Source organism: Carlito syrichta, unplaced genomic scaffold (genome assembly GCF_000164805.1).
Source record: "Carlito syrichta isolate Samal-C Ts95f unplaced genomic scaffold, Tarsius_syrichta-2.0.1 Scaffold309730, whole genome shotgun sequence".
In the NCBI taxonomy this organism is placed as follows: domain Eukaryota; kingdom Metazoa; phylum Chordata; class Mammalia; order Primates; family Tarsiidae; genus Carlito; species Carlito syrichta.
The window spans coordinates 144,816-168,128 of NW_007253826.1; the positions used below are offsets into that span (position 1 = coordinate 144,816).

A 23,313-nucleotide genomic window follows, 5' to 3' on the forward strand; every position below is an offset into this window, starting at 1 on the left:
TCGCTATGTTGCCTAGGCTGAACTTGAACCCTTGGACTAGAGTAGTTCTCCTGGCTCAGCCTCCCAAAGTGCTGGGATTACAGGCATGAACTACTACATCTGGCCAGGTTTTGTTTTTTTTTATAGTGATGAACAATGCACAGAGAATACCCTGCCCTAATAAGATACCCATTGATGACTGTTTCTGTCTCAAATCTAACCAGTATTCTTATTCATTTCCATGCAGGAAGGGAGGGAGAGAATTGAGCTCAGAGACTGTGATGTAGGCCAAGTACACCTAAAGGATTGAAATGATAAAGTAGAAATGTTTCTACTCACTTTTTTTTTTTTTTGAGTTGGAGTCTCACTTGGTTGCCCAGGCTGGAGTGCAGTAGCATACTCACGGCCACCCCAGTGTCGACCTGCTGGGCTCTGAAGATCCTTCCACCTCAGCCTTCTAAGTAGCTGGAACTACAGGCACGTGCTATCATGCCTGGCTAATTTTTTTTTTATCGTAGAGACAAGGGCTCTCCAAGTTGCCCAGACTGGTCTCAAACCTGTGGGCTCACGCAGTCCACTAACCTCAGCCTCCCAAAGACTGAGCCACCGAGCCCGGCCTCTGCTGAGCCACCGAGCCTGGCCTCTGCCCACCTTTTAGACTCAAGGGGTTGGTGCCTAAGCTTTTCCACAGTGACAGCACTATCTTCTATGAAATTTTAATGTGTAGCCCTTCTGTGCGGGGTCTCTTCATGAGTACGTCAGTCATTTCTCAATAATATACTAAATATTCCTGAGTAGCCAAAGGGAAATTAAGAATCTGGTTTCCAACTGCTGTGAAATTTAGCCACTGGGGAAGTTGTCTCTTATTCCCTTTATGTGGAGGTTCATTAACAGAGACTGCCTAAAACATTAATAATAATCTGTAGGACATTTTACAGTTTTACAAAGTACTTTTGAGAGATAGAGTAAGTATTATTATCCCTACTTTGCTAAGAAGGAAGCTGAGACTCAGAGTTGTAAAGTGAGTGGTCCAAGATTACAGAGTCAGTAACAGATTCTGGCTGCCTAATTCCTAGTATAATGTGCTCTCTGCTGTATTACTCTACTGGCAACGTCTGGTGGTTAGAGGTTGGGAGAGGAGCTGCTTCTCAACCCTGCAGTTCTCTTCCTTAGTTCTTAAGTGAAGGCAGTCTTTACCTATACTTAACACTTTCTTTCTTTCTTTTTTTTTTTTTTTTGAGTTGGCATCTCATTCACGCCAGATTGGAGTGCAGTAGCACCATCATGGCTCTCCACAGTCTTGGCTGGTCTAAAGGGATCCACCTTCCTCAGCTTTCTTAGTAGCTGGGACTACAGGTATGTCCCACTATGCTGAGCTAATTTTTTGATTTTTTGTAGAGACGAGGTATTGCTATGTTGCCCAGGCTGGTTTTGAATTCCTGGGCTCAAGCTATCCTCCTGTCTTGGCCTCCCAAAGTGCTGGGTAATACAGGCATGAGCCACCATGCCCTTCCACTTAATCATATTTGAACGTAACTCTTTTACTTTGCTTTAAACAAATGACAGTAAATATCTTTAAACCCACAGCTAAGTTTAACTGAGAAAAACATCTATGAAGTTTAAAATATATACCTGGAGACTGTGAAGTTAACAAATTTATCTTTATCTTTTTCTTGCTCTGGAAATTAATCTTAACTTTTTCAGTAATGTGCGTCTTTCTTTGGATTATACCTAAATGTGCTTTCAGTAGTGATAATTTGACTGAGTTTTATGAGTATGCTTGTAAATTTGGATCCTATTCTTATTTTAATTAGCCATAATTGTCTGAAACTTGAACTGTGGAAAGTTTTCTCTGCTTTTTTTACAGTACAGAGATTTCTTTCTATCTTTCTTTTTTTTTTTTTTGACACCTATTATTCCATGAATTCATAGGAAATAGGTTTCAGCAGCTCAGGCTCCTTTCCATGGGTTCTCACAAAGTGTACTTTGCTTCCCTGAATGGAGCAGGCAGAAGCTTCAGTTGAACCCAAGTCCCTCTCTTTGGCTTTCTTCTTTTTTGATCATTTTTCTTTACACATTTGAGGAAATTATCTTTGCTCTTAGAGTTCTTAATACATTAATTCTCTTGGCGAGAATCTTGCCAACAGCGTGCATGGTAATATTTGTGGGGCATTGCTATTTGAACAATATTCCTGATGTCTGCAATATCACCTTTCTTGTAGGAGATTTGCACGTAAGTGACCAGGAACAACTCCATGTTTTCTAGAAGGACTGGAGAACATATATTGAGGGCCTGTCCTCTTTGGGGGGTGTTGGTCATTTTGACAAAGTACTGGAAGATGGCAGTGGTTCCAGCATTTTTAAAATTCTGCCATGTCACAATGGTAGTTCTGAAACTTACATATGCACCTTTTATTACTTGGCAAATATTTAAATATAAGATTATTTAAAAGTGCTTTCCTGTTTTAAGTGTAAGGTCCAGTTAAACAAGAAAGTCTCTGAAACTAGCCTCACCTTAGCATTTGACACATCATATTGTAATCATTTATTTATTTTTGTGTCTGTGATTTTGTACCAACTGTGGGTTCTCAGGCTTTTGTATAATAGAAATTGACACGAGGCCAAACAAAACCCCAGACAAGGTTTTACTGGGGGCTTGTACAAGGAAGACAGCTTAGGAGAAAGTTCTCCTGTTGGCTCCTGAAAGACTGCTGGTCGGTAACTTTTATTAGATAAGGGAAGGGGTGTAACTTCAAAGGAATTATGTGTTAGCATGATTAGGGAGGGGTTCTAACTGCACGAGTATAGATACATACTTCATACGTCGAATGTACAAAAATTTGGCAGATAAGCCCCACCTATGGTGAGAATTTTATTATTATTATGAAGTAAGCATTACAGTCGGAGTTTGTGTGTGTGGTCCTTGTACACATGAGGGTGAGGGGTAGGCAGGGACTGTCTTCCCAGGCAAGATTTATGGTAAAACATTATTTATTTTATTAGGTTTTTTCCAAGGTTGTGGTCTGTAGGATGACTCCAGTGTATGCATAGTTGCAAACTCTGGTGGTTAAATATGTGGAGGAGGCCAAGTCATATCCCTGTCTCAAATTTTTTTTTTTTTTTTAATGAGACGAAGTCTCGCTCTGTCTCCTCACTGCAACCTTCAGCTCCTAGGTTCAAGTGATCATCCCATCTCAACCTTCCAAGTAGCAGTGACTGACAGGTATGCACCACTAAATGTGGCTAATTTTTTAATTTCTCAATTTTTTTTTAAGAGATGGTATCTCACTATGTTGCCCAAGCTGATCTCGAACACCTGGCCTCAAGCAGTTCTCCTACCTCAGCCTCCCAAGTACCTGGGATTACAAGCATGAGCCACTGCACCCAGGATATCTGTGATTTTTTTATGATAAAGACTTTGTTGTGGCATCCTTTAGAGGTAGTGAAATACAATGAAAAGAAAATGAACTTTGGAGTCAGTCAGTCCTCCTGGTTTCACATCTCTAGGTCTGTCACTTGCTAGGGTCTTAGGCAAATTACTTGTTACTTAAACTTTCTGAGCCTCTATTTATATACCTTTAAAATAAGGAAAATAATACTGACTTCATAAGGTTGTTTCAATAAATTATTAAAAGCACCCAACACAGTTCTGCTACATAATTGGCGTTTAACAAATATTTGATGTTCTCCCTTTTTAAAATTCACATCCCTAGGCCTAGCAGTCCAATACTTAAGATCTCATTAAACTTTTGATGAATGACTGAATGATTAGATGACTATATATTCTTGTCAAAGAGAATCATATTTGAAGTAAAGAATAAATATTATAGAATGGATTTGCTATTGATTTGATCTTTTTCAATTTAGTTGTAACTTAAACATGCATTCTCTCTACGTTTCAGAATTATTGGTGGTGTTTGCCCAGTGAGTAGAAGTGTGACACTATATAGTTTCATTGTACTAAGCAGAGCCTTCCATGTTTTAGCAGATTTCTTGCTTTTCACATATTCCTTATGGTCACCATTTTGGAATTGTTTTAAGGAAGAAATGTTGTTCTTGGCCATTGCTAGGTCATTGTGGCCATTGTCTTGGTAAACTATGGTGTGGTCATGTGCTCTTTGAGCTGTGACCAGGCCATGTTTCCTGGTTTTGGCTCCCTCCCCTACCTTGGGGAGGTGAATCTCCTCTTTCTCTTTTGCTCTCTCTCTCTCTAATTTACTTTCTAAATAAACTTTATTTTCTAACCAAAAAAAAAAACCAAGAAATGTCCTTGGTCTTCCTTCTGTCCTTCCTCGTGGTATTATTTCTGTTATCTTTCACTTATAACACTTACCTTACTCTAGATTATACTGGGTTATTTGTAGACTTGTTTTTAGCTACCACCTAGAGCTCAAAATTTACTACAGGCGCTCTTAACTTATTTGGGGTTCCTTATTAACCTTTTTGAGACTATGATGAAAGCTATGAACTATCCCATATGTACAAAGTTTTTGTATTAGTTCAGGAGGTTGATGGATTCCAGGGTAAGGACTCTCTAGACTGTGTGTTCCTTCAGAGCAGTAACTGAGTTTTATTGACCTCTGTCTGTGGCAAAGCCTACCACAAATATAGGAGATACTCAGTAAGTAGTTTCTCAATTAATGAATTGAAATGTAAAATGAGAATCTTTAAATGTCTTTCTATCGAATTTCTAAATACAATTTCTTCTTTGTTTTCTTAGGTTTTCATCTGAGTGGCACAGTAACTGAACCGTCCACGGCTTCTGAACCAGCAGTGACTTACAAAGTTGCAATCAGTTTTGATCGTTGCAAAATCACCTCAGTGACATGTGGCTGTGGGAACAAGGACATATTCTACTGCGCTCATGTGGTAGCACTCTCACTCTACAGGATCCGTAAACCAGACCAAGTCAAATTGCGTCTTCCTATCTCAGAAACCCTTTTCCAGATGAATAGGGACCAGCTACAAAAATTTATTCAATATTTAATCACAGCACACCACACTGAAGTTCTTCCTACTGCACAGAAACTGGCAGATGAAATTCTGTCCTCCAACTCAGAAATCAACCAAGTGAATGGTAATTGTACATTTTTGTTGCCAAAAAAAGGGTATTTTTTGCCACCACTGTCACCAAAGCAACCCTCTTACTTCTACTTTGTTGCTTTATTGCATGTTTACAGTTTGAAGTATTTCTGCACTTGCAGTCATTTAACTTTAATCACTTCATTCTATCCAAACAACTATTTTTAACTCTTAGTTTCTTAAAGCAATCTGATTTTCTGTCTCATAAAGGCTTTGGCAAAGGACAAAGAATGTTAAAGTTATATATTGGCCTCGTTTATGGATTTCTTATTGATGTAATCCCTGTCCCCAGGAGCCCAAAATATTCAACAGTGAGAAAAAGCACCAAATGATTTGTGTCATTCAGTGAATCAGATGGATATGAGAATTCTCTTGACATTTCAGGATCCTATATAGCATCAGAGTTATCCTTAGGAGCATCAGTTAGCATTGTACTTATGAGCTATATAATGGGGGTACATGAGAAAGAGATTATTACTCATTCATTAAACTGATTCATTAAACAAGTATTTATTTGAGTAAGTACCATATTCAAGGAATAGTGCTGATTGTTGAGGGACTAAGACAGGCATGGCCTCCACAGTAGCTTATAACCTAGGCAGGCCTGAAATAAATGCTTGTATTCCATAATGAAACCAGACTATAGAAACTTAATCAGAGAAAACCATTGAAAAAATTTAAGATGAGGTGATATATGAGCCAAGTTTTTATTTTGTTTGTTAGGTCCTATTATATTCCAGGCACCATGCAAAGGATTTTATATATGTTAATTCATTTAGTTTTCAAAACTACTCTGTGAGGTATAAATAAGGAAATTGTCCAGGCGTGGTGACACAAGCCTGTAATTCCAGCACTTTGGGAGGCTGAGATAAGAGGATTACCTGGGCAACTTGGTGAGACCTTGTCTCTACAATAAATCAAAAAAATTAGCCAGGCATGGTAGCGTAAGCCTGTAGTTCTGGCTACTTGGAAGGCTGAGGCGGATGGATTGTCTGAGCTCAGCAGGTCAATGCTGCAGTGTCTGTGAGTGTACTACTGCACTCCAGCCTGGGCGACAGAGACTCCAATTCAAAAAATAATAATAAAACAAATAAATAAGGAAATTATTTATAACCTAGGTTCACTTGACTTCAGAATTCATGTTTTATGTTTCTCTAAATGACCTCTTTCTTGGAAAATAACTTTGCTACTTGTGTGGAAGAGGCAGTGAGACCAGGTGAGTAGCCTGTCTAATAGAGTACTTCACGCGCCAAAAGGCCTGCCTTTCCCAGTTGTTCAGTAGAACAAATCAAATCCTCCATACAACCTCAGTACACCTCAGAAACAAGGATAGTCAGACAGGCAGCTTCCGGGAGCTCTAGCTAACTAGCAAAAATGTTCTGTTGCTTTAAAAATAATAAAATAACCCATAATTTATTTATAAAAAGTTGTATATTTATTCTTACATGTTTAAAATTCTGTCACCTTCCAAGTACTGTCTATCAAGATGCTTTTTTTACTGCTCAGAAGAGTTTTTGAACTTGTCAATTTTGATGTCTTTTAGTATTTCTGCTGTTTTTTGTTTTACCTCTTCCACATTGGCAAAAGTTTCCCTTTGAGGACTTTTTTCATCCAGAGAAACAAAAAAAAAAGTTGCTCAGGGTGAGATTGGATGAATAGGGAGGGTGGGTCATGGGAGTCATGCCGTTTTTTTTGGTCAAAAACTGTTGAATACTCAGTGTGGTGTAGGCAGATGTGCTCATAAATTACCCATCATAAGGCTCCCAGCCTTTGGGAGGCTGAAGTGAGAGGACTGCCTGAACCCACGGGTTCAAGACCAGCCTGGGCAACTTGACGAGACCTCACCTCTACAATAAATCAAAAATTAGCCAGGCTTGGTGGCGTGGGCCTGTAGTTTCAGCTACTTGGGAGGCTGAGGTGGAAGGATCACCTGAACCCAGTGGGTCGTGGCTGCAGTGGTCATGAGCATGCTACTGCACTCCAGCCTGGGTGACAGTAAGACTCCAACTCCAAGAAAAAAAAAAATTGCCCATCATAAAGTGGGTAAACGTGTTGAAAAAAAAATCTCAAAAAAAAAATTCACTGAAGCCAAACACAGCTCTCACAACAACACTGGCTGGTACACTGATGCCAATGGGTTCCTAAAACATTCACCTAGCAGGGGAATCCTGTACTACAAGGGGCCTCTCCAAAAAATAATTCCATTTTTGGGAGATCCCTCCTTGTATACTCAAAGTTGTAGTGTTTACATGATAATTGAACTCTCTTTGAATGATACTGTCCAAGAGTAACTCACTGTACTTCTTTTTATTATACATAGGGAGACCATTCTATTTCTCCAGCCTCCTTATGCTTAGAGCTCTTAGATACCTGAGTTCTGCCCCAGGTCTATAGCACCAGAGAGAAGAATAGCTCTGTACCCTATCAACTGGTCTATGTCCTGCTTTTGTGCCTCATTCCTACTGTCATTTTCCCAGAATTGTTTATTTCCAAACTCTCACCTCCTTTTGAACTGACTGCCTTGGTTCAGGACCTGTATGGCCCTGTCCTTTTTACCACCACTGTCACCAAAACAGCCCTCTTCCCTCATTACCACTGTGCTGAAGAAAACTTCATTCCTCATTACACCTCCTATCCCAGTATCTTATTCTTTGAAATTAGACTGTAATTGCCACAATGAACTTGAGATGTGATTCTCAACCTCCCCAGGAAATACTACTTCTGCACGTGTTTCTCTCATACTTATAATACCTTTCTACCCCAGGTTTCATATTATTCTACAAGGACTTTCCTGAACTATTTCTAATAACAGGGCTGGTATGGGCAATGATTCAAAAAATGGAGATACCATAGAGGTAACATGGACTGCACTCAACATCCAGGTGTGTAGGTTGAGTGGGAAGTGAAGACAAAGATAACATAAAACTGAATTTTTCAATATCTAACTGGGATGGCATTGATGGATTTGATAATGATGTTGCCATTCATTTAGGGTACAAAAGAAAAATGAATTTGGGAGGAAAATGAAATTAACTTGAGATGCTTATGGACATTTAGGTAAAGATTTCTGATAAACAGTTGAATATATGGGTCTGGAGCTGAGAGGAGGTAAGTCAGAATGTTGGAGTCTGCAACATAGAATGTCATATTTCTGTTCCCTACTGAATCTTTAAGCACTTAGAAAATTTTCCATTTCTTCTTTCCCAACCCCCCTTTCCTCCCCAAAACAGACTTCAAACAGCAAGAATAAGATTTCTAACACTGATAGCTTCCTGCTTTTAATCTCAAGAACAGATTCAGGTTTTGTTTGGCTCCCTGCTTTCCTGAAACCATGACTTGTGCTAGTCCCTATATATGTTTATAACTAGAAGTTGCCTTGTCCTTTTTGGATTGGTGATTCAAATTTGGACTATCTTTCAAACTCTGCCTCTAGTACTACTCCATGTTGTACTTGTGATTTGCTCTGGTAAATCAATACCCCAAGTTTCTCTGGCATACAGTATACCGGCCAGGGTTTCAGCTCCTTTTATCCAGAAAGAAAGATTGCATATCAAGAGAAAAGTGAGATAATCTGAGGGGTCAGACCAGGAACCATGTTTTACTAATTTCTGAGTCTCCATCACCAAGCATGGTACCTGGAAAACAATAAATGATCTATAAGGTTTTTGTTGTTGTCTTTGTTTGTTTTGTTTTCAGTAGGCATCTCACTCTATCACTCAGGCTGGAGTACAGTGGCATGCTCACAGCTATTACAGCCTTGACCTGCTTGGCTCAGGTGATCCTTCCACCTCAGCCTTCCAAGTAGCTAGAACTACAGGTTTGAGCCTGTAGTTTTTTAATTTATTGTAGAGACAAGATCTTGCCAAGTTGCCCAGGCTGGTCTCAAACCCCTGGTCTCAGGCATTCCTCTCGCCTCTGCCTCCTAAAGTGCTGGGATTACAGGTGTGAGCCACTGCGCCTATCATCTGTAAGTGTTTGTTGAATGACTGTGTCCTTGATTATACAAAGGGGATTCCCAAAAAATGGAATTATCTTTTGGAGGGCAGGACCATTGTACAGGCTTCCCCTGCTGGGCAGATGTTCTAGGAACCCACTGGCATCCGTGTACCACCTAGCATTGTTGTGAGAGGCTGCATTCAACTTCAGTTAATTTTTTTTTTTTTGAGAGTCTTTCAGTGCATTTGCCCATTTCGTGATGGGTGATTTACAAGAGTACCTGCCCACACCACACTGAGTGTTCAACTGTTTTTGACCAAAAACGGCATGACCCCCATGCCCCATCCTATTTACCTGATCTTGTCCCAAGCAACTTTTTTCCATTTCTCTAGGTGAGAAAAGTCCGCAAAGGAAAACATTTTGCCGATGTGGAAGAGGTGAAACAAACAAACAAAAAAATCAGAAGTGCTAAAAGGTATCACAATTAACAAGTTCAAAAACTGTTTTGAACACTGGAAAAAATGTCTTGATAGGGGTATTACATCAAGCAGAGAATACTTTGAAGGTGACTGACGTTTAAACATGTAAGAATAAATACATAATTTTTAATAAATTCCAGTTTTTGGGGGGGGTCTTCCCTCATACAGGTGATGAAAGAAAAGCCAGTTAGGAATTAGCAAAGCAGAAGGAGAAGAAGCTAGCAAGTTATTATCAAAGTCACTGTAGCACTGAGTTTCAAGAAGTGAATGGTCAACAGTGTGGAATACTGTGGAAAATACGGAGCAGAACTAACAAATGTATAAAGACAATTTGGCGGAAATAGACACTGCAGAAAGAAGAAAACACTGAAAACGTATTATCATCATAGAAATAAAAAGATATTGCAGTCATTAAATAAGAACTAGGTGCTACAAAAACAAATTCAGAGAACAGAAGGAACTCAAGAATATTACACATGTGATGGCAGAACAATTTAAAACTCAATAGAAGTGTTGGAAAATAAAGTTAAAGAAAGTGCCTATAGAGTAGAGCAAAAAGACAGAGTTTTTTAAAAAAAGAATGAGAAGATAGCAGAAATTAAGAGAATGAGTCCTAGAATTCCAATCTTTAAATAACAGGGGTTCCAGAAATAGAAAACAGTGCTAAGAAATTCATCAATGAAATAATTGAGGAAAATTTGAAACAAAAACATGAGTTTTGAAAGTGAAAGGATTCCATTAAATGCCCAACAAAGGGAAAAGAAGAAACCTTTTAATAAATTGGCGCTGGAGCAACTGGATATTTACGTAGAAAAAAATTGAAACTTGATTTCGATCTCATATCACACAGAAAAATCAGTTGCAGTCATAAATGTGAAAAGTAAAGAATAAAACTTATAGAAGGTAAAAGAACATCTTCGTTTCTTTAAGGTAGAAAATTTTTTCTATAGTAAGAAAAGACTGATAAATTGAAATATTAAAATTTTTAACTACTATTTATCAGAAGGTACTAGTAAGAGACTGAAAAGGCAAGCAAATAGTGGGAGAAGATATTTATAATACATGTAACCGAAAAAAGACTTGTATCCTAAATGCATAAAGAATCCCTACAATAGGAAAATTAGACAAGAGGGTCAAACAGGCGTTTAACAAAAAGGATATCCAAATGCGTAGTAAACATTAAAAGATGTTTTTAACCGGGCTCGGTGGCTCAGCCTGTAATCCCGCGCCTTTGGGAGGCTGAGGTGAGTGAATTGCCTGAGCCCATAGGTTCAAGACCCGTCTGGGCAACTTGGTGAGACCTCATCTCTACAATAAAATCAAAAAATCAGCTGGGCATGGTAGCGCATGCCTGTAATTCCGGCTACTCGAAAGGCTGAGGTGGAAGGATTGCTGGAGCCCAGCAGGTCGAGGCTGCGGTGGCCAGGAGGGGCCGCTGCACTGTCTGGATGACAGAGTGAGACTCCAACTCAAAAAAATAAAAAAGATGTTTTAACTAACTATTAATCAGGGAAATGCAAATTAAAATCACAATGAGATACTACTGCATAACCACCAGAATGGCTAAATTTTTAAAACTTTCATTATTGAATATTGGTAAAGATCTTGAACGACAATTGCAGGTAGAAGTGTAAATTGTAATAGTCACTTTAGGAAGCTATTTGGTATCATCTAACTAAAACTAAACATATACATACCCCATATCTCAAAAATTCTTCTCCTAGATGTCTGCCCAATGGAAATTATGAGCATAATTTACAATAGCCTAAAACAAATAATCTAAATGGCTAAATAAATTAATACATCTGCATAATGGAATACTATACATCAATGAAAATAAGTATTGCTAAACAAAAACAAGGATGAATCTCTCAAACACAATGTTGAATAAAAGAAGCCAAATGCAAAAGATACTTCTTGTATGATTCTACATTTGTAAAGTTCAAAATAAATCCCTAGAAGTCAGGATAGTGACTTTGGGGAAAAGAAAAAGATAATGTTTGGGAAGGGGCGTGTGGGCACTGGTAGCATTCTATTTCTTGACTTTGATGACATAGTTACACAGTTAAAACATTATATGATAATTCATCAGTCTATACACTTAACATTTGGGCACTTTTCATAATGTATATTACAGTAAAAAATGTAGTTAATTTTAAAAGTGTGTATATGTGTGTTTGCACATATGTATATGTTTAGAACAAAAAGACTGGAAGAAAATACTGTATAATATAAAAACCTATGCCTGGTGGAATTATAGTATAGGTAGATTTTTATTTTCTTGGTTTTTTGTTTGTTTGTTTGTTTTTGGTTTTTTTTCTTTTTTTGAGTTGGAGTCTCATTTTGTTGCCCAGGCTGGAGTGCAGTGGTACACCCACAACCACCCCAGTATCAACCTGCAGGGCTCTGGTGATCCTTCCGCCTCAGCCTTCCAAGTAACCGAACTACAGGTGTGCACTACCATGCCTGGCTAATTTTTTGATTTATTGTAAATACAAGGTCTTGCCAAGTTGCCCCGACTGGTCTTCGAACCTGCAGGCTCAGACAATCCACTCGCCTTGGCCTCCCAAAGTGCTGGGGTTACAGGCTGAGCCATCGAGCCTGGCCGATTTTTATTTTCTTTATGTTTTAGGATATTTAAGAATGAAAGAGAAATTGGTTCTGCAGACTTAATAGCCTCCTCAGGACAGGTTTTATTGTACTGTCTCAATGCTAACTTGGAACTTCAACCCACAAATGGTTTGTTTCATAATTATTTATAAAAGACATCCTTTCCATTTTATCTTCACTTGTCACCATTTCTCTTATAATTCTTAGGAAAAATTCAGAATATAGCATTAAAGTATCATTTACGTTGACTATGTCCACTTTATCACTACTGAAATTAAGTAGTTTCATACTTATTTCTTTTTATGAAAAGATTTAAATGTTTTAACAAGTGAAAATGTATAGAGACTTAATTTAATTTAATTTTTAAATTTAAGGATTTTTTTGGTAAGATTTTGCCTTTGAGTTAGTGAGAGACAGCTGAAGAAGCCAGTTTGTGAGCTTCAGGCCTCGTTTATCTAGTTAAAATGATTTGTACTCTACTTCATTCATTCCTAAATGCTGTCCTTTACTATACTACCTGACCTTTGAATGTTGACATTGCTTAAAGATTAATCTTGAATTTTCTTATTTTGCATGATCTCTGTAGGCAATCTCAGTTACATCCTTAACTTCAAATGTCATCTGTGTACTGTGACTTACAGATTTATTTCTCCTATATTTTCTGGGCTTTAGATTCTATATCCAACTGATTAACACCACAGACATCCCAAGATCAACATGCCCAAATGTGAATTTATGATCTTCTTCCCCAGTCTTGCTTATCCTCCTATATTCGCCATGTCAGTAAATAACACCACCTTCGAGTTACTGAATCATGATGGAAACCTTGTGGTTATCCCTAACACCTTTTTCTTCTTTATATTTCACATATGTTCTATTGTAAGAGCTGTTCATTTTGCCTCTTAAATTTATTTCATAATTTTCTACCTCTCCCTATTCATAATGCCATCACCCTAAATCAAACCACGATAATCACTCATATAGATTAACTACAGTAGCCAGCCATCTAATTGATCTTTCCATATCCACTATGGTTCCTCTCTGTTCCATTCTTAACACAATCATCCAAAATGACCTTTCTATTACTGCAGACATTATCATATCACTTCTAGTTTAAAATCCTTCAATGACCTCCCATTGCTGTTAGGATTAAGTCCAAATTTCTATGGCCTACAAAACCCTGCATGATCTGGCTTTTGCCTACATTTTCAGATGATATTCCTTCTCCTTGAAGGAATATCCTCCCTCCTATCTCCTCTTTGTCCCTCCCTTATTATAGTTGCATTTAATTACCAAGGTAATTTATCACTTCATACTTTTTTTTGAACAAAGAATAAACAGATTTTTCCCACTCTCTGCCAGGCTAACTCCTATTTATTCTTCAGGTATCCGCTTAAATGTCACTTTCTCAGGGAAACCTTTGGCCCTTCTTTCATTCCACATAAAAATGTATATGTGTGATTCTTTGCTTAACATCTCTCTCCTTGACTGTAAACTATGTGAGGACAGGGACTGTATCTGCTTTTACACTATATATTCAGCATTTAGCACAGGTTTGTTTTATATATCAGGCACTCAGTAAATACTAATTTAGTAAATGAAAATGTCTTAGAAAATTCTCCTTGGAGCCTCTTGCCAATTCATGCTCTTCACAGATGACTTTGATGGCCTCAAAGTCACATCAACTCCTTATAGTTTGTTAGTTGGATAGATTAACTCCCTTTGGTGTTGCAACTACCCATTTTGGCTGCTCAATTTCCCATCTCCTGGGTCCCTTGTGGTTCAGCAAACATTTGCACAATTTACCTTCCTTTCTCTCCTATTAAATAAATCCTTTTGAAGTTTTGGGTGAAATTACACTGTTAATAACTCTCAAGACTCTGCCTTTTCTTAGGCTTATCCCAGCGGTTTTCTATAGTTAGCACACTAGATACCTATAAATGATACCTTATGTCTTCCACAGCTGCTGTGGCCCCAGGGTTTCTCTACTTCTCTCCATAGCCCCCTCAAATCCCTAGAGGGGCCGGGCTCGGTGGCTCAGCCTGTAATCTCGTGCCTTTGAGAGGCTGACGTGAGTGGATTGCCTGAGCCCGCGGGTTCGAGACTTGCCTGGGCAACTTGGCGAGACCTCATCTCTACACTAAATAAAAAATTAGCCGGCCATGGTAGCACGTGCCTGTAGTTCCAACTACTTGGAAGGCTGAGGCGGAAGGATCGCCGGAGCCCAGCAGGTCGAGGCTGCGGTGGCCGGGAGCGGCCACTGCACTCCAATCTGGGCGATAGAGTGAGACTCCAACTCAAAAAAAAAAAAAATCTACTCTAAAAGGCCGGGTTCGGTGGCTCAGCCTGTAATCCCAGCACTTTGGGAGGTTGAGGTGATTGGATTGCCTGAGCCCGCGGGTTCGAGACCCACCTGGACAACTTGATGAGACCTCATCTCTACAATAAATCAAAAAATTAGCTGGGCGTGGTAGCGCGCGCCTGTAGTTCCAGCTACTTGGAAGGCTGAGGCGGAAGGATCGCCGGAGCCCAGCAGATCGAAGCTGCGGTGGCTAGAAGCGGCCACTGCACTCCGATCTGGGCAACAGAGTGAGACTCCAACTCAAAAAAAAAAAAAAAAATCCCTAGAGGGGTGTCACTCCACATTGTCCTGTTGCTGCTTTGTCATATCCTAACTGAACCACCCAAGGGTCAGAATTGGTATTCAAACCATCCCTGCCCTCTGCCACTGGAGCACCATTGCTGTTCTTTCCTCCTCCCAATCCTTAGCTCTGAGATACTCAAAAACCCAGTCTTTGGTTTAACCTAGTTTACCTCAGTTCCATCTCTATGGAGCTGCTGAAAATCAGAATCATTTGAGATGAGACTCTGTAATCTGTGTTTTTAACACACACTCCAAGTGATTACTCTGTATATTAACATTTTAGAATCACTGTACTACTGAGAACTCTATCCTCACTATGGGAAAAATGTTGACGAATCCCATATTCTCTGTAGTAGGATAGGCCAAAAAAGAATGGGATTTGGCTGACTTCAGACACACCATCAACTTAGTTCAGTTGGCCTGAAACCAACTTGTGGATCACAGCAGTATGAGGCTGGAGGCTCAAGCTAACATGATAGATCCTGGCTCATGTACTTTCCATCTAAGTTACTTACCCTGTCTAAACTTTAGTTTCTTTATTTTAAAATTAGAATAATAGAACCACCTTATAGAGTTACGAATATTCCTTGGAATTTAGTCAATAAACATTTATTGAGCAGTTACTGTGTGCCAGGTACTTTTCTACATGTTTTGACTATATCAGCAAACAAAACAGTTTCTGCCCTTAAGGAGTATACATTCTAATGGACATATATATAAAAAGTGCTTAGCCTCTGGCATGTAGGAAAGACTCGATAAATGGTTGTTATTAATAAATATTTAAAGATAAGGGTCATATTTGTTTTGATTTACCACTTTTGGCATATAAAAGAATATATAATATTTGCTTACCAAATCTAGATGATCTACGAGACATACATTTGTTCTTCCTATAAATATTAACTCACTAGCCGGGCGTGGTGGCATTCATCTGTAGTTCCAGCTACTTGGAAGGCTAAGGTGGAAGGATCGCCCAAGTCCAGCAGGTTGAGGCTACGGTGGCCATGAGCATACCACTGCACTCCAGCCTGGGCAACAAGAGTGAGATTCCAACTCAAAAAATAAATAAATTAAATAAATAAATATTAACTCAGTGCTATAAGGAGCCAGGTACTGTGAGGTACAAAAATGAATCCCTATCCTTAAAAAATTCCAACTTAGTTGGGGATATCTGAGAAATAAACAGTTCTAATGTAAAACAAAATGCAAGAGATGTAACAATAAAATGCTATGACAAGCATTTTAAGGAAGTAATAATAACATGCTATGAAAAGTTATTGCCTTTATATGCTGAGCATATGAGCATAAGATGGGCATACTTTTGGCAGGTGGTAATGGGTATATAGCTAATTCAGTGAGAGAGTTTAAAAAAAAAAAAAAAGTCCCTCCTGCCAAGTAAACCCAAGTATGAACCTCAGCAGTGTTAGCCTTTCTGTACACTTATTTTATGGTTTCCATTTCTCAGTGCAGCCCTAACTCTAGAGCTAAGGTATTATTGACAATGAGAACTCTTGATTTTTTTGGCCAAAAAAATGGGTTAGAGGGAGGATGAGGAAAAACACAAGTAAAGTCATAAGCAAATGTAATTGGCATCTGGGAATACTGTTTCTGAATGAAGCATAGCATAAATATAGGGAAAGACAATACTAGAAATGAAAGATAGGGCCTGAGCTTAGAGGGCCTTGACTACCATGCTAAGGCATTTGGACATAATTTAGTAAGAATAGAATATCACTGAAAACTGTTGAGCACAGAAGTGATACAATCAGAACTGTATCACTTCAAGTGATACAATCAGAACTGTATCAAAACATTTGAGGCCAGGTACAGTGGCTTATGCCTGTAATCCCAGCAATTTGGGAGGTCAAGGCGAGAGGATGGCTTGAGCCCAGGAATTCAAGACAGCCTGGACAACATAGTGAGATTGTGTCTCTACAAAAAATTAAAAAATTAGCCAGTGATGGTGGCATATGCCTGTAGTCCCAAGCTACTTGGGAGGCTAAGATGGAAGGATGGCCTGAGTCTAGGAGTTTGAGACTGCAGTGAGCTGTAATCATGCCACTGTGCTCCAGTCTAGGTGACAAAGTGAGACCCTCACCCAAAAAAAGGAATAAAACATTTGAAGAAAAATAGCATATAGTAGATATAATAAACTGACAGATCATATGTGTTAATTTGTATTTGTGGAATAAATTAATATGTTAGCCCTCCTAATTCCCCTGGAGGATAAAATGCACTAAAAAAGCTTAGCAGAAGAGTAGCTTTGTTGTATAGACCCAGATTTCATTTAAGCAGTGCTCTGACATGGAGAGACAAGGAGAAACATAGACTAACTGATTAAAACATGACATGAATTTGTAGCCTATCACATGACTACACTTACAGATTGTTGACTTATGGCCTGTTGTCAAGTGAGGCAGGTTTCTAAAATAAGTTTTAGTGATTTATTACACTGCATGGTGACCACAGTTAATACTAATGTATTGTCTACTTCAAAATTACTAAGATAGAATTTGTTAACATTTTTAACAAAAAATGAGAAATTAGTGAGGTAATGGATATATGTTAGTTGGTTTGATTGAAACTTTCTATAATGTATACATAGATCAAAACATCACATTGTACCCCACAATTTTTATTTGTCAGTTAAAAATTTAAAAGAAAACTTGTTACAGAACTCTGTTTATAAGAGACCAAGAGAAAAAGATTCAGTTTTCATTTCACAAACATTCCTGGAATGCCTGTCACATTATCAACACTGTGCTATAGGTGATTCAGCTTTGAATTCAACTAGGGATTTAACTGTGGAGTTACCAGACTACTAGGGGAGAAGGATATGTGAATAACCACAACTATGTTTTAAGTGGTGGTGTCAAAGTTAGCCCAGATATGAAAGATATTTTGAGTATAAATTTGTAAAATTATGTCACCCTGTATGCAACTCTACATATGCTTTAGGGGGAAGTTTTATAGTGAACTTTAAAAACAGAATTTTTATGTTCTAAGAAAGTATTTTTTATTTTAAAATATGTGTACATTAGGCATATTTGAACTTCATAGAAAAGAAAAAAGAAAAAAATTAAGTCACCCTCTTAGGGAAAAAATGGATTATTTGCATGTTGTATTCTTCCTTCTAGTCTTTGGTATTCATAGGATAGTATTTGTAGAACTTGGAAGAGGCTACAACTGAGACTTAAATGAACATGAAACTGGCTAATACCAGATCTCTTACATTGATTTAGGACCATGCAGTTGACAAAGCCCATAATAAAGCAGAATAACCCATCTCTATTTGAATATGCTCATAAAATGCCCCTCCAGCTAAATGTGTTGCATGTGAACTCGGGATTCATTTCACCGTTCCCATTCCTCACAGGTGCCCCTGACCCCACAGCTGGGGCCAGCATTGATGATGAGAACTGCTGGCATTTGGATGAAGAACAAGTGAAAGAACAAGTGAAACTTTTTCTTTCACAGGGAGGTTACTATGGCTCTGGAAAGCAACTAAACTCAATGTTTGCCAAGGTAAGATGAAAAGTATTTTTCTTTTGTTGTTGACTTTCTTAAGGTAAACTGGGCTCACCATGCATTGTACCTAGCTCACTTGACCTAACTGTACTGAATACTGGAAATGTTGTGGGAGGGGTTGCCTCACCCTGATAGTCCTATTTGTTTTGCTCCACTCTAAATGAATTAGCATTGCTGGGGCATTTAAACAAGGAAATATCTTCTCTCTGCTTTTAACTCAATGCTGCTCAATGAAGCCTTGAAGACTATAGTTGACTATAGTCAAGAGTGTCTCTGAAGAAATTTAGTATTTTGAAACTGGGGACTTTCACCGTAAACTTTTTTCCTTTTTTTTTCCCCCTTAACACCTTTAGTGAGATATAACTCACAAACTGTATAAGTTATCCTTTAAAGTGTATACAGTTCAATGCTTTTTAGCATATTCATAGATAAATGCAGCATCATCACAACTTTAGAACATTTTCATCACCTCAAAAAGAAATCTCTTACTCTTTCCTATCTCCCTTGTCCTTCATGTCCCTTTCTCCCAGCCCTAAGCACCCACAAATCTACTTTCTGTCTCTGTAGATTTCCTTACTCTGGATTTTCATATGAATTGGAATTATTCATACAGTACGTAGTCTTTTGTGACTGGCTTCTTTCACTTAGCATAATGTTTCCAAGATTCATCTGTGTTGTAGCATGAATCAGTACTTCGTTCCTTTTTATGCTCCATGATATTGATACCCCACATTTTGTTTATCCATTCATCTGACATAGGACAGTTTTCATCTGTTAGTGAACATCTGGGTTGTTTTCACCGTTTGGACCACTATGAATAACGCTGCCACATTCTTATACAAGTTTCTGTTTGGACATATATTTTCATTTCTCTCTTGAAGTGAAACTGATGGGTCATATGATACCTCTATGTTTAGTCATTTAAGGATTTGCCAGACTATTTTCCAAGATATATCATTTTACATTCCAACCAACAGTGTGGTTTTTATTTATTTACATCCTGGCCAAGACTTGTTATCTGACCTTTTGATTCTAGCCATCCTAGTGGGTATGAAGTGGTATCTCAATATAAGCATCATGCTTTCTTGCTTACAGAGCAAGAGACCTTTCTGGCTCTTTTGGATATGTTGTGCTCAGATACTTCATCTTCACCTCCTCTCCCTCCCCTCCTTGTTTTTCCTCCTCCTTTTTTATTATGTGAAATCACCAATCTCGCCTCTTCTTTTGTGTCAGGTTCGAGAAATGCTGCGGATGAGAGATTCCAATGGAGCCAGGATGTTGACACTTATAACTGAGCAGTTTATGGCTGACCCACGACTCACACTCTGGAGGCAGCAAGGAACAAGCATGACAGACAAGTGCAGGCAGCTCTGGGATGAGCTAGGTAAGTCACCATCTCTCAGAGAAGTGTTTCCTACCAGCTTTTGCCATCAATCATTGCGTGGATCTTGCTAAGACCAGCTGGTGATAGGTTCAGGTTCTACAGAGGCCACCCAGACTAACTCTGAACTCAATTTTGTTGCTTCTACAACATTGTGCATTGTTGTTGACATCAATCATTCTGTTCCAGATATTACCACATAGAAACCTTTGCTGAGAGAAACTTCTGCTTGGCTTCTGTTGCATCGTGTTAGCCTGGCTACCCAAATATGTATCAGCTTCACTTTTGCTGCTTTCCCTGAGTCTGCTCTTTTGCATCACTGCTAGCCAGATCTCTTAGACTTAAAGCAGTTTTTAAGACTTGGATTTTGGCCTTCTATTCTTCTTTCTCTATATTCCCTTGAGAACTGTTTTTTTTTTTAATGTCATGGCTTCAGAGCTTACTTATATGGTAATTTCAGCTTTATCTTCTTTCCACTCATTTAAGTTCTAGTCCCATATTACCAAATGTCCATTGACCATTTCCACTAAGAAATCCAAAGTGAACTCATGCCTTCTTTTACAAATAAGAGGTTCCCATGACTCTGGCATTGGTGCCACCATTCCTCACTCTACCCAACTTATTGTTGAGCTTTTTCTTTCATTCCTTACATCCAATCACCAACTTCATTTTTTCTCTTGACCTTAAATATGCAATTTAGTGCCATTCCCCTTGGAACTTTTAGATTAGATTAGAACTGTGCCCTCTTGAATAGCCTCTCTGTTCTATATTCTCCAATATCAAGGCAGTCCTCTTTGGTCATCATTCCTCTTTACAACTCCCCTTCTCCACAACCAGTTTTACAATACTAATACTCAACTCCTTGCCCTGTTTTCAGGCTTCTATGTACTGAACTCAAGATTATACACTAGTAAATCATAACTCTATCACTGGAACCCTAATCTGTCTGACTTTAAATCAAGCATCCTTCTGTAACATCTCCATCAATTCTGTCTTACTAAGTTCTTTTTGTTTCAAAATGCATATTCCTTAAGAATTTGAAATTAGCCTCATTCAGAAAGTCAGTTTCATCTGAGGCCTGAATGTCTTAGAGTAATTTCTGTGCCAGTCACAGGTTTGTGCTGTGGACTTGCGCTTGGCCTTTGGGTTGAGAAGAAGTAAGCAGAGCTAGTTTCTAGTGTGTTCTTGTTTTTTGAGTCGGAGTCTCACACTGTCACCCAGACTGGAGTGCAGTGGTACGCTCACACCCACCGCAGCCTTGACCTGCTGCATTCAGGTGATCCTTCTGCTTCAGCTTTCCAAGTAGCTAGAACTACAGGCATGCACCACCATGACTGGCTAATTTATTATTATTATTATTTGTTGTAGAGACAAGGTCTCACCATGTTGCCCAGGCTGGTCTCAAACCCGTGGGCTCAGGCAGTCCTCTTGCCTCTGCCTCCCAAAGTGCTGGCTGGGATTACAGGTATGAGCCACTATGCCCAGCAATTTCTAGTGTGTTTTTTTTTTTTTTTTGAGTTGGAGTCTCACTCTGTCGCCCAGACTGGAGTGCAGTGGCCGCTCCCGGCCACCGCAGCCTCCACCTGCTGGGCTCCGGCGATCCTTCCGCCTCAGCCTTCCCAGTAGCCGGAATTACAGGCATGCGCTACTAGCCCGGCTGATTTTTTGATTTATTGTAGAGATGAGGTCTCGCTGCCCAGGCGGGTCTCGAACCCGCGGGCTCAGGGAATCCACTCACCTCAGCCTCCCAAGGCGCGGGATTACAGGCTGAGCCACCGAGCCCGGCTGCTAGTGTTTTTAAAGCTCTGGTTATATACTTGAGTTTGTTATAAAAGCTCTTGCTTCTGACATTTTCATATATAAGAAAATTGCTATATCAACCTCCCAAAAACCTCGCGGCATTCTTCGAAGACATTGGTTCTCTAACTTTTCACAACGCAGAGTACTAACCACTATACGATCACGGCAGTTCTCTAACTTTTCAGAATTACCTGGAGTACTTATTTAACCAGGTTGCTGGATCCTGTGCACAGAGTTTCTTTTTTTTTTTTGAGTTGGAGTCTCACTCTGTCACCCAGATTGGAGTGCAGTGGCCGCTCCCGGCCACCGCAGCCTCGACCTGCTGGGCGCCGGCGATCCTGCTGCCTCAGCCTTCCAAGTAGCTGGAAGTACAGGCGCGCGCTTCACACCCAGCTAATTTTTGATTTATTGTAGAGATGAGGTCTCGCCAAGTTGCCCGGGCGGGTCTTAAATCCACGGACTCGGGCAATCCATTCACCTCAGTCTCCCAAGGCGCGGGATTATAGGCTGAGCCACCGAACCCAGCTCACAGTTTCTGATTCAGTAAGTTTGAAGTAGGCACTAAGGGTTGTATTTCTTTTTTTTTTTTTTTTTGAGTTGGAGTTTCACTCTGTTGCCCAGGCTGGAGTGCAGTGGCACGTTCACAGCCAACACAGCCTCAACCTGCTGGGCTCAGGGAATCCTTCTACCTCAGCCTTCCAAGTAGCTGGAACTACGGCAGGCACCACCATGTCCAACTAATTTTTTCATTTTTATTATAGAGATGAGGTCTCACCAAGTTGCCCTGGCTGGTCATTTCGAACCCACGGGCTCAGGCAATCTACTCACCTCAGCAATCTACTCACAGGCTGAGCCACCGAGTCTGGTTCCAGTATTGCATTTCTAAGAAATTTCCAGGGAATGCTGATACCACTGATCCAGGGACCACATTTTGAGAGCCACTGCACTAAAGGAAGCTTTACTGGGTCAGATACTAAAGCACATTTGCTTTCATGCTTCCTCTAACTATTCTAAGGACCTCTCATTGATCGTAAGGCCTGTCCACCTGTGGAAGACCTATGCAGGGTTTATAAGAACTATAAATGTGGAGAGAAAAATGAGCTCACTGCTTTCCGTTCCTGAGCTAGAGAAAATAAAAGCAATCAGACATGAAGTTTCTTCATCTCCCCACCTATAAATCTATTAACCTATTCATGTCTATACCCCTATGCTTCTCTTCTGTTAAAATCCATAAAGTACCTTTGCTGCCATGAAAAACCAACCCTAATATGTTTGCTCTGGGTTCTATCCTCTCTCCTTTTCTCAAGAACTTTGCTCCTGTAATTAATTTCCTTTCTCTGGCAACATTAACTTTTCTCTATCTGTTGGATCATTCCCATGAGCATACAAATATGCTCTAATATCTTTAATCTCAAGCTTTTATAAATATTCCTTTAATGCTTTAACTATCCCCTCCAACTATTACCCCATTCCTCTTCTTTCCTTCAAAACAATGACTCTTGAAAAAGTTATCTGCACTCACTCTTTCTATTTGCTCACCTCCATTCTTCTGTGAGCCCATTCCTGTTGGGTTTCCACTGCTCATTGCTGCCACTCTATTGAAGTGACTCTTGTTAAAATCACCAGTGATGCCGGGCTTGGTGGCTCAGCCTGTAATCCCGCACTTTGGGAGGCTGAGGTGAGTGAATTGCCTGAGCCTGCGAGTTTGAGACCTGACTGGGCAACTTGGCGAGACCTCATCTCTACAATAAATCAAAAAATGAGCCAGGCATGGTAGCGCACCTGTACTTTCAGCTACTTGGAAGGCTGAGGCAGAAGGATCTCTGGAGCCCAGCAGGTCAAGACTGCAGTGGCCAGGAGCAGCCACTGCACTC

General features: G+C 39.5%; 1 protein-coding gene across 1 annotated transcript in view; it reads left to right on the top strand.

The window, feature by feature from the left end:
- Window positions 1-2,131: 2,131 nt before the first annotated feature.
- ZSWIM5 (zinc finger SWIM-type containing 5) overlaps window positions 2,132-23,313 on the top strand; it is a 56,665-nt gene continuing 35,483 nt past the window's right edge. The window contains 5 exon segments of the mRNA XM_008067665.2: window positions 2,132-2,212; window positions 3,882-3,903; window positions 4,700-5,056; window positions 18,107-18,255; window positions 19,492-19,642. Coding sequence (XP_008065856.1) covers window positions 2,132-2,212; window positions 3,882-3,903; window positions 4,700-5,056; window positions 18,107-18,255; window positions 19,492-19,642 — 760 coding nt within the window.